This window comes from Salmo salar, chromosome ssa02, assembly GCF_905237065.1.
Source record: "Salmo salar chromosome ssa02, Ssal_v3.1, whole genome shotgun sequence".
NCBI lineage: Eukaryota > Metazoa > Chordata > Actinopteri > Salmoniformes > Salmonidae > Salmo > Salmo salar.
The window spans coordinates 51,618,358-51,634,493 of NC_059443.1; the positions used below are offsets into that span (position 1 = coordinate 51,618,358).

Consider the following 16,136-nt stretch of genomic DNA (forward strand, 5'->3'; position numbering starts at 1 on the left):
ACTAGAAAACCCCCACATATAAACAGAATGACCTCTTACAAGGGTCAGGACGTGACAGATATATACAGTACAGCACAGTACAGTACAGTCACAAGTTTGGACACACCTACTCATTTAAAGGTTTTTCTTTATTTTTTACTATTTTCTACATTGTAGAATAATAGTGAAGACATCAAAACTATGAATCAACACATATGGAATCATGTAGTAACCAGAAATGTGTTAAAACCTCTACAGGATCGGTGTCCCCCCCGCGGGACGGTTGAGCTAACGTGCTAATGTGATTAGCATGACGTTGTAAGTAACAAGAACATTTCCCAGAAAATGGAAATGTCTTATATGGGCAGAAAGCTTATATTCTTGATAATCTAACTGCACTGTCCAATTTACACAAGCTATTAAAGTGAAAAAAATACCATGCTATTGTTTGAGGAGAGTGCTTTTATCACAGCAACTGGTTTGATACATTCACCTCTGAAGGTAAATAATATACTTATATTCAGTAATCTTGTTCTGATTTGTCATCCTGAGGGTCCCAGAGATAAAATGTAGCCTAGTTTTGTTTGATAAAATCCATTTTTATATTGAAATGTAGGAACTGGGTTCTAGAGTTTGAAGCCCTGCTGTCTGTCCCCCCGTAGGGAAGCTAATTATCCATAATTTATGACATTCCTGGGAGTGTGTAAACATATTTTTTTTATTACCATATCATGTTTGTATGTTCTCTATAGTTATGAACTTGAAAATGTATCAATTGACCAACTTGGCACATTTTGGCAGTAATGAACAGTAATAGAATGGTTCATTGGATCCGTATAAAACTTTGCACATACACTGTTGCCATCTAGTGGGCAGAATCTAAATTGCGCCTAGAGTCCAAAGTCATATATTGGCCTTTCAGTTGCATTTCAAAGATGGAAAAAATATATATAATATATATAGATATATATATATATCTATACATATATAGAAAACCCGTTTTTTTCTTTGGATTATCTTTTACCAGATCTAATGTGTTATATTCTCCGACATTAATTTCACATTTCCATTTTATTTTATTTCAACTTTATTTAACCAGGTAGGCCAGATGAGAACAAGTTCTCATTTACAACTGCAAACTGGCCGAGATAAAGCAAAGCAGTGCCACAAAAACAACAACAGAGTTACACATAAACAAACGTACAGTCAATAACACAATAAGGTCCTGAGCTACAGGCAGTTAGATTTGGGTATATAATTTTAAGGGAAAATTTAAAAAAAGGGTCCGATCCTTTTAAACAACTCAAAATATTTTTTATATTTGAGATTCTTCAAAGTAGCCACCCTTTGCCTTGATGACAGCTTGGCACACTGTTGGCATAAAAACATTAAGCCATATCTCCTCCTTCATTTAGCCCTGAAAGGGCCCAGAACTCTGCAGGCTTTTGAGCTTTGCAAGCAGCCTGAAAATGGCCCCCAGCTTCCACTTTATTTATTTTTTAGCTTTGTCCCAATCATCTGATCTAGATCAACTCACTCTACTGATCTGCTTTCCTTCAAGAACTATACTGACAAGAGGAAACCTGTGTGAATCCCTATAAAAATGCATCCTTGACACAAGCCCTAATGTCTCCTTCCTCCCCATCTTAAAGTAAGCAATCTCTGTGTGTAAATGGATAAAGTCTGCAGCTATTACTTTCACCAATCCACCTTTGTCAGATAAGGCAGGGAGAAGGGGAAGGATAGAAGGAATGATAAACGTAAATATTTTATTTAACAGGACCTTGAATTGAATAGTGTTTGTTTTACCCATCAAACCTACAGAGACTATTTTCTCCAGAGGGAAAATAGACGATAGTAAGCTATTCAAGAGTACGGTGACACAGCAAGCCAGGGATTCCTGGTGACATAGCTTGTCTCCGGAAACCAGGCCTGGACTTTCTACACTGCTGGAAATTACACTTTTACAACATCAACATCTGTTTATAATTTGTATCAGAGTAATAAGTCAAAAATACCTAATACTGTTCATTCTTGGTGTTGATAAAGTTGTTCAACATACTCAAATTCCTACATCTTTATATCACACAAGGACAAGTAATCTTAGCAACCATAAATAGTACAGATTGTGTCTTAAACATTGTTGGAGAGCGACAACAAAGACAAGCCATGTCAGGATATGTATGTTCATGGACCTCTCAGATTCAGTCAACAGTTCAATTGCTGACCCGAGCCAAGTTCTGTCATGCCGTCTCTGCCAAGTGGATACAAAGCCATGGGAATTGTTTTCTTGTTAAGTGAGTGTATGTCTATATGGGACGAGTCTCACAGAGTCGTTAACATCCATTAACACCTATAAAAACTGAAATGTAATGCATTTACAACATTTTTTAATTTATTTATAAAAAATTACATTTGAATGGAACTTCAAAAGAATCATCTTGCATCCTTAAAACATAAAACTAAAGAAGAGCAAATCAGATCTGGTACACAGTGCTGAAGGAACTTCTGTGGTGTGTGTGTGTGTGTGTGTGTGTGTGTGTGTGTGTGTGTGTGTGTGTGTGTGTGTGTTAAAGAGATGAGCTGAAATGTATCAGGACACAATCCTAGAGGTGTATAACACCTGCCAAGACTTCAAAATGAACACTTTTTACAAAAGCAAAGACTGGAACTACTCAGTGTGCAAGTTGGTAGATGATGATACCATAGGTGATGAAGAGGAAGAGCAGCCCAAGGATTGCCAAAGTCAGGGTCAAAGTATTAAAGCAGCGTGCAGTCTTCCCGTGTTTTCTTGCTCCCTCCAAGTCTCCAACCATCTTCCTATCCCTGGACTGGAAGACAAAATGTAGAATCATTTATATTATAGAATCATTCATGTGTTGCTGATTGTGTTTATGTAGCGATGCATATTAGTTAACAACATATACACATGACATTTCACACTAATGGGATGATCTCAGTCATGTATTACCCTCTTAGTGGTTTAATACTCCTTAAAACACTTATTTTGGAGTAAAGATCTATAGAGCCTATAGATGAAGTATAGGCTACACATTTTTATAACACTGTGATAACAAGAGAGCGAAACGTGAATGTAGATAATTGTTATGCTGTCTTCCTTCCATAGTTCAAAGTTGGTCGCCTATATAATAACTTGCTCAACTTCAAAATCCATACAATACAAGCACCAACACCAGACATTGCTATAAAAAGCTATATAAGGAGAATTCAAACTCACCTTTATGGAGAAATACACCGCTAACATTCCGAGACAGAATGGGTTGCCATACACGAGGCTGCAAAGTGACCAGATAATGTGATCCCTGGGCTGAGGTACAACGGGCTGTGGCTGTCCCAAGACGACGGTATGTTGGAACTTGGGCGCTCCGTGAGTGTCTTCAAGACGCATGTACTTATTTCCTTTCATTGGGACAAACTCTGGCTGGTACGATGGTGGTTGATCCATGGCAAGCGAATATAGCTACTTATTTAGCCTAGTGTTAAAAAATAAACAAAGGCTCTTGAACAAACGAAAAGAGACGTTTCTTTTGTGAGGTGAGGTGGAGGGTTTATAAGAGGAGTGGAGTGGTGAAGGCTGATGTCATAAGCACTGTTTCCAGTAAATGTGTATGTTTTGATTTCTGGAGGCCCTCCCCCCCTCTCTTGCACAATAGCACTGATAGTCAATCTTTTTGTTCTGCTTTTGGGAGTGTATACCCAAAGATATTTGACTGGACTTCCTGTCACCACCATATTTGGTAGTGAGAAAACATACACGAATGCTTCCGCTTCATAGCCCCTGTGACATGTCTGTGTCACCACTTCTGTCTGTGGTATACAAGTCTGTCTATCCTGCCCTCTAACTGGTTATCCTCTACAGAATCGGTGTCCCCCCGCGGAACGGTTGAACTAGCGTGCACTAATGTGATTAGCATGACGTTGTAAGTAACAACAACATTTCCCAGGAAATGGACATGTCTTATATGGGCAGAAAGCTTAAATTCTTGTTAATCTAACTGCACTGTCCAATTTACACAAGCTATTACAGTGAAAAAATATCATGCTATTGTTTGAGGAGAGTGCTTTTATCACAGCAACTAGTTTGATACATTCACCTCTGAAGGTAAAAAATATACTTATATTCAGTAATCTTGTTCTGATTTGTCATCCTGAGGGTCCCAGAGATAAAATGTAGCCTAATTTTGTTTGATAAAATCCATTTTTATATTGAAATGTAGGAACTGGGTTCTAGAGTTTGAAGCCCTGCTGTCTGCCCTCCCTCCCCCGTAGGGAAGCTAATTATCCATAATTTATGACATTCATGGGAGTGTGTAAACATACATTTGTTATTACCATATCATGTTTGTATATTCTCTATAGTTATGAACTTGAAAATGTATCAATTGACCAACTCGGCACATTATGGCAGTAATGAACAGTAATGCAATGGTTCATTGGATCAGTCTAAAACTTTGCACATACACTGCTTCCATCCAGTGGACAGAATCTAAATTGCACCTAGAGTCCAAAGTGATATAATGGCCTTTCTCTTGCATTTCAAAGATGAGGAAAAATATATATATAATATATATATATATATATGTATATACATATAGAAAACACGTTTTTTCTTTGTATTATCTTTTACCAGATCTAATGTGTTATATTCTCCGACATTAATTTCACATTTCCACAAACTTCAAAGTGTTTCCTTTCAAATGGTAACAAGAATATGCATATCCTTGCTTCAGGTTTTATTATTTTTTTAAATTTTATTTCACAAAAACAACAACAGAGTTACACATAAACAAACGTACAGTCAATAACATAATAAGGTCCTGAGCTACAGGCAGTTAGATTTGGGTATATAATTTTAAGGGAAAATTTAAAAAAAAGGGTCCGATCCTTTTAAACAACTCAAAATATATTTTATATTTGAGATTCTTCAAAGTAGCCACCCTTTGCCTTGATGACAGCTTGGCACACTGTTGGCATAAAAACATTAAGCCATATCTCCTCCTTCTTTTAGCCCTGAAAGGGCCTAGAACTCTGCAGGTTTTGAGCTTTGCAAGGAGCCTGAAAATGGCCCCCAGCTTCCACTTTATTTATTTTTTTGCTTTGTCCCAATCATCTGATCTAGATCAACTCACTCTACTGATCTGCTTTCCTTCAAGAATTATACTGACAAGAGGAAACCTGTGTGAATCCCTATAAAAATGCATCCTTGACACAAGCCCTAATGTCTCCTTCCTCCCCATCTTAAAGTAAGCAATCTCTGTGTATAAATGGATAAAGTCTGCAGCTATTACTTTCACAAATCCAACTTTGTCAGATAAGGCAGGGAGAAGGGGAAGGACAGAAGGAATGATAAACGTAAGTATTTTATTTAACAGGACCTTGAATTGAATAGCGTTTGTTTTACCCATCAAACCTACAGAGAGTATTTTCTCCAGAGGGAAAATAGATGATAGTAAGCTATTCAAGAGTACGGTGACACAGCAAGCCAGGGATTCCTGGTGACATAGCTTGTCTCCGGAAACCAGGCCTGGACTTTCTACACTGCTGGAAATTACACTTTTACAACATCAACATCTGTTTATAATTTGTATCAGAGTAATAAGTCAAAAATACCTAATACTGTTCATTCTTGGTGTTGATAAAGTTGTTCAACATACTCAAATTCCTACATCTTTATATCACACAAGGACAAGTAATCTTAGCAACCATAAATAGTACAGATTGTGTCTTAAACATTGTTGGAGAGCGACAACAAAGACAAGCCATGTCAGGATATGTATGTTCATGGACCTCTCAGATTCAGTCAACAGTTCAATTGCTGACCCGAGCCAAGTTCTGTTATGCCGTCTCTGCCAAGTAGATACAAAGCCATGGGAATTGTTTTCTTGTTAAGTGAGTGTATGTCTATATGGGACGAGTCTCACAGAGTCGTTAACATCCATTAACACCTATAAAAACTGAAATGTAATGCATTTACAACATTTTTAAATGTATTTATAAAAAATTACATTTGAATGGAACTTCAAAAGAATCATCTTGCATCCTTAAAACACAAAACTAAAGAAGAGCAAATCAGATCTGGTACACAGTGCTGAAGGAACTTCTGTGGTGTGTGTGTGTGTGTGTGTGTGTGTGTGTGTGTGTGTGTGTGTGTGTGTGTGTGTGTGTGTGTGTGTGTTTAAAGAGATGAGCTGAAATGTATCAGGACACAATCCTAGAGGTGTATAACACCTGCCAAGACTTCAAAATGAACACTTTTTACAAAAGCAAAGACTGGAGCTACTCAGTGTGCAACTTGGTAGATGATGATACCATAGGTGATGAAGAGGAAGAGCAGCCCAAGGATTGCCAAAGTCAGGGTCACAGTATTAAAGCAGCGTGCAGTCTTCCCGTGTTTTCTTGCTCCCTCCAAGTCTCCAACCATCTTCCTATCCCTGGACTGGAAGACAAAATGTAGAATCATTTATATTATAGAATCATTCATGTGTTGCTGATTGTGTTTATGTAGCGATGCATATTAGTTAACAACATATACACATGACATTTCACACTAATGGGATGATCTCAGTCATGTATTACCCTCTTAGTGGTTTAATACTCCTTAAAACACTTATTTTGGAGTAAAGATCTATAGAGCCTATAGATGAAGTACAGGCTACACATTTTTATAACACTGTGATAACAAGAGAGTGAAACGCAAATGTAGATAATTGTTATGCTGTCTTCCTTCCATAGTTCAAAGTTGGTCGCCTATATAATAACTTGCTCAACTTCAAAATCCATACAATACAAGCACCAACACCAGACATTACTATAAAAAGCTATATAAGGAGAATTCAAACTCACCTTTATGGAGAAATACACAGCTAACATTCCGAGACAGAATGGGTTGCCGTACAAGAGGCTGCAAAGTGACCAGATAATGTGATCCCTGGGCTGAGGTACAACGGGCTGTGGCTGACCCAAGACGACGGTATGTTGGAACTTGGGCGCTCCGTGAGTGTCTTCAAGACGCATGTACTTATTTCCTTTCATTGGGACAAACTCTGACTGGTAAGGTGGTGGTTGATCCATGGCAAGCGAATATAGCTACTTATTTAGCCTCGTGTTAAAAAATAGACAATGATTCTCGCGCAAACGAGAAATTGAGACCCAAAGAGACGTTTCTTTTGTGAGGTGGAGGGTTTATAAGAGGAGTGGAGTGGTGAAGGTTGGCGTCATTAGCACTGTTTCCAGTAAATGTGTATGGTTTCATTTCTGGAGGCCCTCCCCCCTCTCTTGCACAATAGCAGGATTGTCAAACTTTTTTTTTTTTTGCTTTTGGGAGTGTATACCCAAAGATATGTGACTGGAGTTCCTGTCACTACCATATTTAGTAGTGAGAAAACGTTACGTGGTGCAGTGCATTCGGAAAATATTCAGACCCCTTGACTTTTTTGTTGTTATGTTACAGCCTTATTCTAAAATTGATTACATAAAAAATGGCTTCATCAATCTACACACAATACCCCATAATGACAAAGCGAAAAGTGTTTTGCAAATGTCGTGTTATACCGTTTCTACTGTAGCTCACTGTGTTTATGGAGGATAATATATTTGTGTATATTCCTTATAACCGCGGACACGCGAGGTAACGTTACTAATTTCGTAACCTTTGTGGCGTTTTATTCACCATCTGCGCTGCCATCAAGCAAAGGGCACGCAGCCTGTTTTTATTTACAGGCTATTTTCAATTAGTTAATTTTAAATAATTTTCGAACAAGTTTTTTATTTTCTAATAACAGTTTGAATTGAGGTGTGTTCCGCCCCATTCATTCACAGAAAAGTAGTCATTTTTACCGACCAAATCAGTTTTTTGACATTTCTGACCCGGACAAAATTCCCCAAACACTTCCCAATTGTTAGTGCAGTTCAAGTCTGCAGACATTTGCTCATCTCCCGTCCTGCACAGACGTGTTCACATTTTCCATCTGTTGCCTGCATCGCAGTCATAGTTGTCTTCCTTACCAATAATAACTTTCGAGATGTGTGAGTTTCTATCAAAGTAAGTGCTTCATTACGTTATAATAGTTTATGCATGTCTGTTATGTCGTTTCTACTGTAGCATAATATATTTGTGTATATTCCTTATAACCGCCGACACGCGAGGTAACGTTACTAATTTCATAACCTTTATGGTGTTATATTCAATCGTGCTTATGTAGTTAGTTACATTCTTCTATTAGCTCTGTAAAACAATGCTAATTGCGTCAGAGAAGTATTGGCTTGTTGTATTTTGAAGCTACCCAGGAAATATTGAAAAATATCTTCTTATACCACTTGGTCGTTTTCTGAGTGCATTCCACAAAGCTGTTTATCATGTCCGCCTTATCCACTGCCCCATTTTAAGGTTATAGTCAAGCTCACAGTCTGGTTTGATGTTTCTCTCTCCCGTCAGGTGGTCTACCTTCCCTGTGGCCGACATGGTTGCTGTATGGACAGTGGAGAGGACATGGATGTCTCGTTTGTCATGCCACTTTACTGCCAGCAGTTGACATTTTCTATTTTTGTATAACGGGTCATTTAGGATGGCAGTAGCATTGTTGATGAAATGCAGTCTTGGGAAAAGAGGGTGACAAAGAAGGGAGTTGCAAACATAGGATCTGTGCTCCAGTAATCTCTTAGGGAGTTCTTCTTTACTATCCCCATTACATTTACATTTACGTCATTTAGCAGACGCTCTTATCCAGAGCGACTTACCCCCATGAGGAGGACTGTCACCAGGAAGATATACATTTCACTAATTGGCTCTCTCTTCTCCTGTAGCTCCAAGGCATTGCGATTGGTCTCTGCTATGTCTCCCACCAGCTCATCTGTCAGAAACAACTTGAAGCACTCTGCCTCAGATGGAAATAGAAGGGGCGTTGCACTCCAGACTGGGACTCATCAAAGCAAACAGCAGGGCCAGGAGGGGTGAAATGGCCGGCAGCCTTCCAGATACCACAGAACTCCTGTACTTCATCCACTGTCGGTCTGCCTCCATCACCACCAGCATCTTCAAAGGGAACTGGGACTTTGTCAGTGGACAAGGGGTCCTCAGATTCAGGGTTCTCAATGGCTGGGGGGCAGCTCCTCCCTGTCAGAATCTGATTCCTGACTTTCAGACTCATTGTCAGAATTTCTTTTACATCTCCAGAATTTCTGCATTTGTGAGTTGTCTCCTTTTGAAAGACATTGCTAATGCTACAGCATAGCTCACTAGCTACATACATAAACAACAACACTGAATGGCTCAGTGAGAGGTTACGTGATTGACTGCCTGCACGTGCCATTTTTATCAATAAATCACTATCAGAAAATGTTTTGTGTGGTAATTATTGATATATTTACTGTATTATTCTCATGTTTTTCAATTATCGGTGATAAATCATGCATTCCGATTCATGCATAGATTGTAATGGGCACATAGTGTGTGTAAAATACTTTTTTGAAGGTTGTACTAATTATGATGAGCTAAGTTAATTCCAGCTGTGTGTGTGACATAAATTATGTGTTCCCGGAACTCCAATTTGAGCAGCAGCAGCTGAAAAATGAGCTCCTACAAATATTGAAATTTACATGGTTTTTAGAGTGAAGTACATCGGAAAAAAGCAAAAGAAAACTGCAAGACTGAATAGGAGAAAAAACAAGCAACAAACAAAGATAGGCTTTTGAAAAATAACTATTTTTCATAAAATTGTAGTTATCTTAGCTAGCTGAATTGTTTACCAGTTGCTAAGCAGTTGCTAGGGACTCTTTTGGAAGAAGCTAGCTAGCTAACGAAGAACAACAAAGAATATCTAGTTAACAGAAGAAAAGAAAGAGAAAATCAGGACAGAAGAAAAAGGATATCAAAGTGAAACAGTTCTCTAAAGACACAAGAGACAATAATACAAGAAACAACACTTCTGTAGCTTGTCAACTATGTGTCTGTCTATCCCTGTTCTCTCCCCTCTGCACAGGCCATACAAACGCTTCACACCGCGTGGCCGCTGCCACTCTAACCTGGTGGTCCCAGCGCGCACGACCCACGTGGAGTTCCAGGTCTCCGGCAGCCTCTGGAACTGCCGGTCTGCAGCCAACAAGGCTGAGTTCATCTCAGCCTATGCTACCCTCCAGTCCCTAGACTTCCTGGCGCTGATGGAAACATGGATTACCACAGATAACACTGCTACTCCTACTGCTCTCTCTTCGTCTGCCCACGTGTTCTCGCATACCCCTAGAGCATCGAGCCAGCGGGGTGGTGGCACTGGAATCCTCATCTCTCCCAAGTGGACATTCTCTCTTTCTCCCCTGACCCATCTGTCTATCTCCTCATTTGAATTCCATGCTGTCACAGTTACCAGCCCTTTCAAGCTTAACATCCTTATCATTTATCGCCATCCAGGTTCCCTTGGAGAGTTCATCAATGAGCTTGACGCCTTGATAAGTTCCTTTCCTGAGGATGGCTCACCTCTCACAGTTCTGGGTGACTTTAACCTCCCCACGTCTACCTTTGACTCATTCCTCTCTGCCTCCTTCTTTCAACTCCTCTCCTCTTTTGACCTCACCCTCTCACCTTCCCCCCCTACTCACAAGGCAGGCAATAAGCTTGACCTCATCTTTACTAGATGCTGTTCTTCCACTAATCTCATTGCAACTCCCCTCCAAATCTCCGACCACTACCTTGTATCCTTTTCCCTCTTGCTCTCATCCAACACTTCTCACTCTGCCCCTACTCGGATGGTATTGCGCCGTCCCAACCTTCGCTCTCTCTCTCCCGCTACTCTCCTCTTCCATCCTATCATCTCTTCCCTCTGCTCAAACCTTCTCCAACCTATCTCCTGATTCTGCCTCCTCAACCCTCCTCCCTTTCTGCATCCTTTGATTTTCTCTGTCCCCTATCCTCCAGGCCGGCTCGGTCCTCCCCTCCTGCTCCGTGGCTCGACGACTCACTACGAGCTCACAGAACAGGGCTCCGGGCAGCTGAGCGGAAATGGAGGAAAACTCGCCTCCCTGCGGACCTGGCATCCTTTCACTCCCTCCTCTCTACATTCTCCTCTTCTGTCTCTGCTGCTAAAGCCACTTTCTACCACTCTAAATTCCAAGCATCTGCCTCTAACCCTAGGAAGCTCTTTGCTACCTTCTCCTCCCTCCTGAATCCTCCTCCCCCTCCCCCCCCCTCCTCCCTCTCTGCGGATGACTTCGTCAACCATTTTGAAAAGAAGGTTGACGATATCCGATCCTCGTTTGCTAAGTCAAACGACACCGCTGGTCCTGCTCACACTGCCCTACCCTGTGCTTTGACCTCTTTCTCCCCTCTCTCTCCAGATGAAATCTCGCGTCTTGTGACGGCCGGCCGCCCAACAACCTGCCCACTTGACCCTATCCCCTCCTCTCTTCTCCAGACCATTTCCGGAGACCTTCTCACCTCGCTCATCAACTCATTCTTGACCGCTGGCTACGTCCCTTCCGTCTTCAAGAGAGCGAGAGTTGCACCCCTTCTGAAAAAACCTACACTCGATCCCTCCGATGTCAACAACTACAGACCAGTATCCCTTCTTTCTTTTCTCTCCAAAACTCTTGAACGTGCCGTCCTTGGCCAGCTCTCCTGCTATCTCTCTCAGAATTACCTTCTTGATCCTAATCAGTCAGGTTTCAAGACTGGGCATTCAACTGAGACTGCTCTTCCCTGTGTCACGGAGGCTCTCTGCACTGCTAAAGCTAACTCTCTCTCCTCTGCTCTCATCCTTCTAGACCTATCTGCTGCCTTTGATACTGTGAACCATCAGATCCTCCTCTCTACCCTCTCCGAGTTGGGCATCTCCGGCGCGGCCCACGCTTGGATTGCGTCCTACCTGACAGGTCGCTCCTACCAGGTGGCGTGGCGAGAATCTGTCTCCGCACCATGCGCTCTCACCACTGGTGTCCCCCAGGGCTCTGTTCTAGGCCCTCTCCTATTCTCGCTATACACCAAGTCACTTGGCTCTGTCATATCCTCACATGGTCTCTCCTATCATTGCTATGCAGACGACACACAATTAATCTTCTCCTTTCCCCCTTCTGATAACCAGGCGGCGAATCGCATCTCTGCATGTCTGTCAGACATATCAGTGTGGATGACGGATCACCACCTCAAGCTGAACCTCGGCAAGACGGAGCTGCTCTTCCTCCCGGGGAAGGACTGCCCGTTCCATGATCTCGCCATCACGGTTGACAACTCCCTTGTGTCCTCCTCCCAGAGTGCTAAGAACCTTGGCGTGATCCTGGACAACACCCTGTCGTTCTCCACTAACATCAAGGCGGTGACCCGATCCTGTAGGTTCATGCTCTACAACATTCGCAGAGTACGACCCTGCCTCACACAATTTGTAAGTCGCTCTGGATAAGAGCGTCTGCTAAATGACTTAAATGTAAATGTAATGTAAATGTAATAAATCATGCATTCCGATTCATGCATAGATTGTAATGGGCACATAGTGTGTGTAAAATACTTTTTTGAAGGTTGTACTAATTATGATGAGCCAAGTTAATTCCAGCTGTGTGTGTGGAGCCATGGTTGTTGACATAATGCATTCTGGGTTTCACGTAATCGTCTGTCAGACCAAATATGCTATATCAAAATGAGGTCAGTAAGGGTTCAGTCATTTTTTGAGAACTTCAGGAAGGTAATGGTGGAAAGTGAACGATGTTAGATGACACACCCATTCAACATGCATGCAGACCAAACTTTGGTTTCTGTGGGGAAAAAAGCATGGCTGCAAACGAATCATCCTTGGATTACTTTCGATTTCTAGAAAGTGTTTTACTCAATTATTTTTATCAACGGTGAGCTCACCCGTGATATGATTAATTATACATAGCAATTGCTATTAGCTAATTCATATTGTAGTTTATGTCAGCCGAGAGTTAGAAAACATGACCACTTGTGTTGCCTCAATCTTTCCTCAGAACTAGGACAAATGTAGCCTACATTTTTCTGGTTAGGATGATTGTGTTATGCTATAGATACTTATGTGAATATCTGATCATTGCATCCAAAAATAAACTGCTCACATTCTGGACATAACTTTGTAAGGACTGTGTGTAAATAGTTTCAGAAAAAAGTGTGGCCAGCTCAAATGCTGATTGTTGCGTCATTCGAGACTGTCCATTCACACGGGTGTGATCGTTCTACAGTGGTCCCTGAAGCTTACGATCACACCCGTGTGAACGGCCAGTTTCGAATGAAGCAACAATCAGCATTTGAGCTGGCCAAATGCATTTGAGCTGGCCAAACCCGTGTGATGGTACATGTGAAAGGGTTAACAGACACCACAACGACCTTAGAAAGCACTAATCATTCCGCACTAATACCAGTCTGTCAATCCTGCCCTCTATCTACCATTCATAATGACAATGATGGTAAGTGGATCATTTGTCCAGTTTTGCAATAGTCTAACTAGCAATCACAGGGTAACACGGGGTAAGACGCCTCCCCCCTAAGATCAATGTATAATTGCTGACAAAATAGCAAAGGTGGCTGATGGAGATGCTTAGGGTAACAAACTATAAAGGTAAATAAATGGCCACAGTCAACAGATGTTATTTAATCAAATACATTTTTGGGGGAAAGGGGCATTTTGCCCAGCTACCCTGGGTGCTTCATAAAACTGTAATACCAGTCTATGCTTATCAACTGCCTTTCTTTATTGAATTTGTTTTGGATTCCCATCCTCTCCGCTAGGTCAAAGGCAAGTTTTCACATCACATGATGTAAGTCCAAAAAGGGCTCTTTACATTTTTGGGATATGACTCACTAGGTCACATTTGAAAGAACTAGTGAAGACTGGTAACCCACCCAAATGGCTGTGGTTTTGACCTGCTTGTCTCGGTGGCGCCTCAGGGTTTTGTGTGGCACATTATGTAACGCCCTGATCTGTTTCACCTGTCCCTGTGATTGTCTCCACCCCCTCCAGGTGTCGCTTATTTTCCACAGTGTATTTATCCCTGTGTTTCCTATCTCTCTGTGCCAGTTCGTCTTGTATGTTTAGTCAACCAGCGTGTTTTCCCCCGTACTCCTTTTCTATTCTCTTTTGCTAGTCTTCCCGGTTTTGATCACTGCCTGACTCTGGACTACTTTCCCACCTGCCTGATCATCCTGCCTGCCCTTCGGTACCTATTGGACTCTGAACTGGTTTTGACCTTTCGCCTTTTTGGATTAATAAACATTGTAAGACTTCAACCATCTGCCTCCTGTGTCTGCATCTGGGTCTCGCCTTGTGCTTGATACATTAAAAGCACGGGCATTCTGCCCATTTTCAATAGCATTCAGGGCACAATGAAGTGCATCTTCGCCATAGCCACCATGATCATATATTTTGTTGGTAACTATCATCTGAAAATATATTTCTTAAAGTGTTTTATGAACAGTTGAGGACTGAACCCTAACCCTAACCCCTATTATGAGCTTAACCTAACCCTAAACCCTATTCTAATCCTAACCCTGGCCCCTATTCTAACCCTAATCCTAACCCTAGCAGACATTATCTTATGCTAACTAGCTGGCAAGCATTTATTTAATCTTGCTAGCTAACTGGGGGATAGCTAGCTATGCTATCAGATGTAAAATCTTTGAAAGTCGCACCAATTATCTATATAAATCCACAAGATCATAGAGGAATAGCGGATAGGCAGCGGATATGCCTGGTGCATCATTTTGCATGGAAGATCAGTGAAGACATAATACATGCAGCTCAAAAAGCTCCCCTATGGGTCTTGTTTGGGGACAATACAATCATACTACCTAGACTAGCCTACATCACCACAATGCAATGTATAATTGCATTATTGTTTTCACGTGAGTACAAAATTCTACTCTTGGCTGTAAACTGCAGTGAAAATGTCATTTGAATAAAGGCCCAAACGCTCTATGATTTGAATGTTTCATTCCATTTGGATCAGTTGTGGGTCTACTCTCGACAGTTTATAAGGTCTAGAAAGGTATAGAAAGGCACAGAAGCAGGCCAGTCTTGGAGATAGAATGGCGGCAGAAGAAATGGCAGCAGTTTTACGGGTGCCCAACCAATTGTGCTATTATGTGTTTTTTTCACGTTATTTGTAACTTATTTTGTACATAATGTTTCTGCAACCGTATCTTACGGCAAAAAAGAGCTTGTGGATATCAGGACAGCAATCACTCACCTTGGATTAGACAAAGATTTTTTCAACAACAAGCAAGACTCACATGATATTCTCCAAACACCCGGCAGGGCCGACATCCCAGTTATTCACAAGATGAAGCGACGCAGGTACAGAGGACGAAGAGCCGGAGCCTCGTCAGGACCCGCAGAATGCGAGTAGGAAAGCTGCCGTTACCGTCAATATTACTCGCCGTGCAATCATTGTACAATAAATTAGACAAGGTACGATCACAAATATCCTACCATCAGGACATCACCAACTGTACTATCCTATGTTTCACAGAGTTGTGGCTGAATGACGACATGGATATACGCTGCACCGGCAGGATAGAAGAGCACACTCCGGTAAGACAAGGGAGGGCTGTCTGTGCATTTTTGTAAACAACAGCTGGTGCATGGAATCTAAGGAAGCCTCTAGATTTTGCTCGCGTGAAGTAGAGTATATTGTGGTAAATTGCAGGCCACACTACTTCCCTAGAGAGTTCTCAGCTATCCTTTTCGTGGCTGTTTATTTACCACCACAAACAGATGGTAGCACTAAGACCGCACTCAGTCAGCTGTATAAGGAAAAAAGCAAACAGGAAACCACTCACCCAGAGGCGGCGCTCCTAGTGGGCGGAGACTTTAATGTAGGGAAACTTAAATCAGTTCTACCAAATCTCTATCAACATGTTAAATGTGCAACCAGAGGGAAAAAAATTCTAGATCACCTGTGCTCCACACACAGAGACGCGTACAAAGCTCTCCCTCGCCCTCCATTTGGTAAATCTGACCACAACTCTATCCTCCTGATTCCTGCTTACAAGCAAAAATTAAAGCATCAGTGTGTATAAAAAAGTGGTCAGATGAAGCAGATGCTAAACTACAGGACTGTTTTCCTTTCACAGACTGGAACATGTTCCGGGATTCTTCCGATGACATTGAGGAATACACCACATCAGTCACTGGTTTTATCAATAA

General features: G+C 41.5%; 2 protein-coding genes across 2 annotated transcripts; both read right to left on the bottom strand.

Moving 5' to 3' along the window:
- Nucleotides 1-1,481: 1,481 nt before the first annotated feature.
- LOC106598334 (dispanin subfamily A member 2b) lies at nt 1,482-3,564 on the bottom strand. Its single transcript, XM_014189378.2, has 2 exons — nt 3,218-3,564; nt 1,482-2,810 (listed from the first exon to the last, which is right to left on the bottom strand). The coding sequence occupies exons 1-2, from the start codon at nt 3,443-3,445 to the stop codon at nt 2,655-2,657; spliced, it is 384 nt and encodes a 127-aa protein (XP_014044853.2). The 5' UTR covers nt 3,446-3,564; the 3' UTR covers nt 1,482-2,654.
- A 1,193-nt stretch (nt 3,565-4,757) lies between these two features.
- ifm5 (Interferon-induced transmembrane protein 5) lies at nt 4,758-7,189 on the bottom strand (the record flags this gene model as incomplete). Its single annotated transcript, NM_001140082.1, is given in 2 exon segments — nt 4,758-6,436; nt 6,844-7,189. Coding segments are annotated over 2 exon segments (384 nt in total). The 5' UTR covers nt 7,072-7,189.
- Between the last annotated feature and the right edge of the window lie 8,947 nt (nt 7,190-16,136).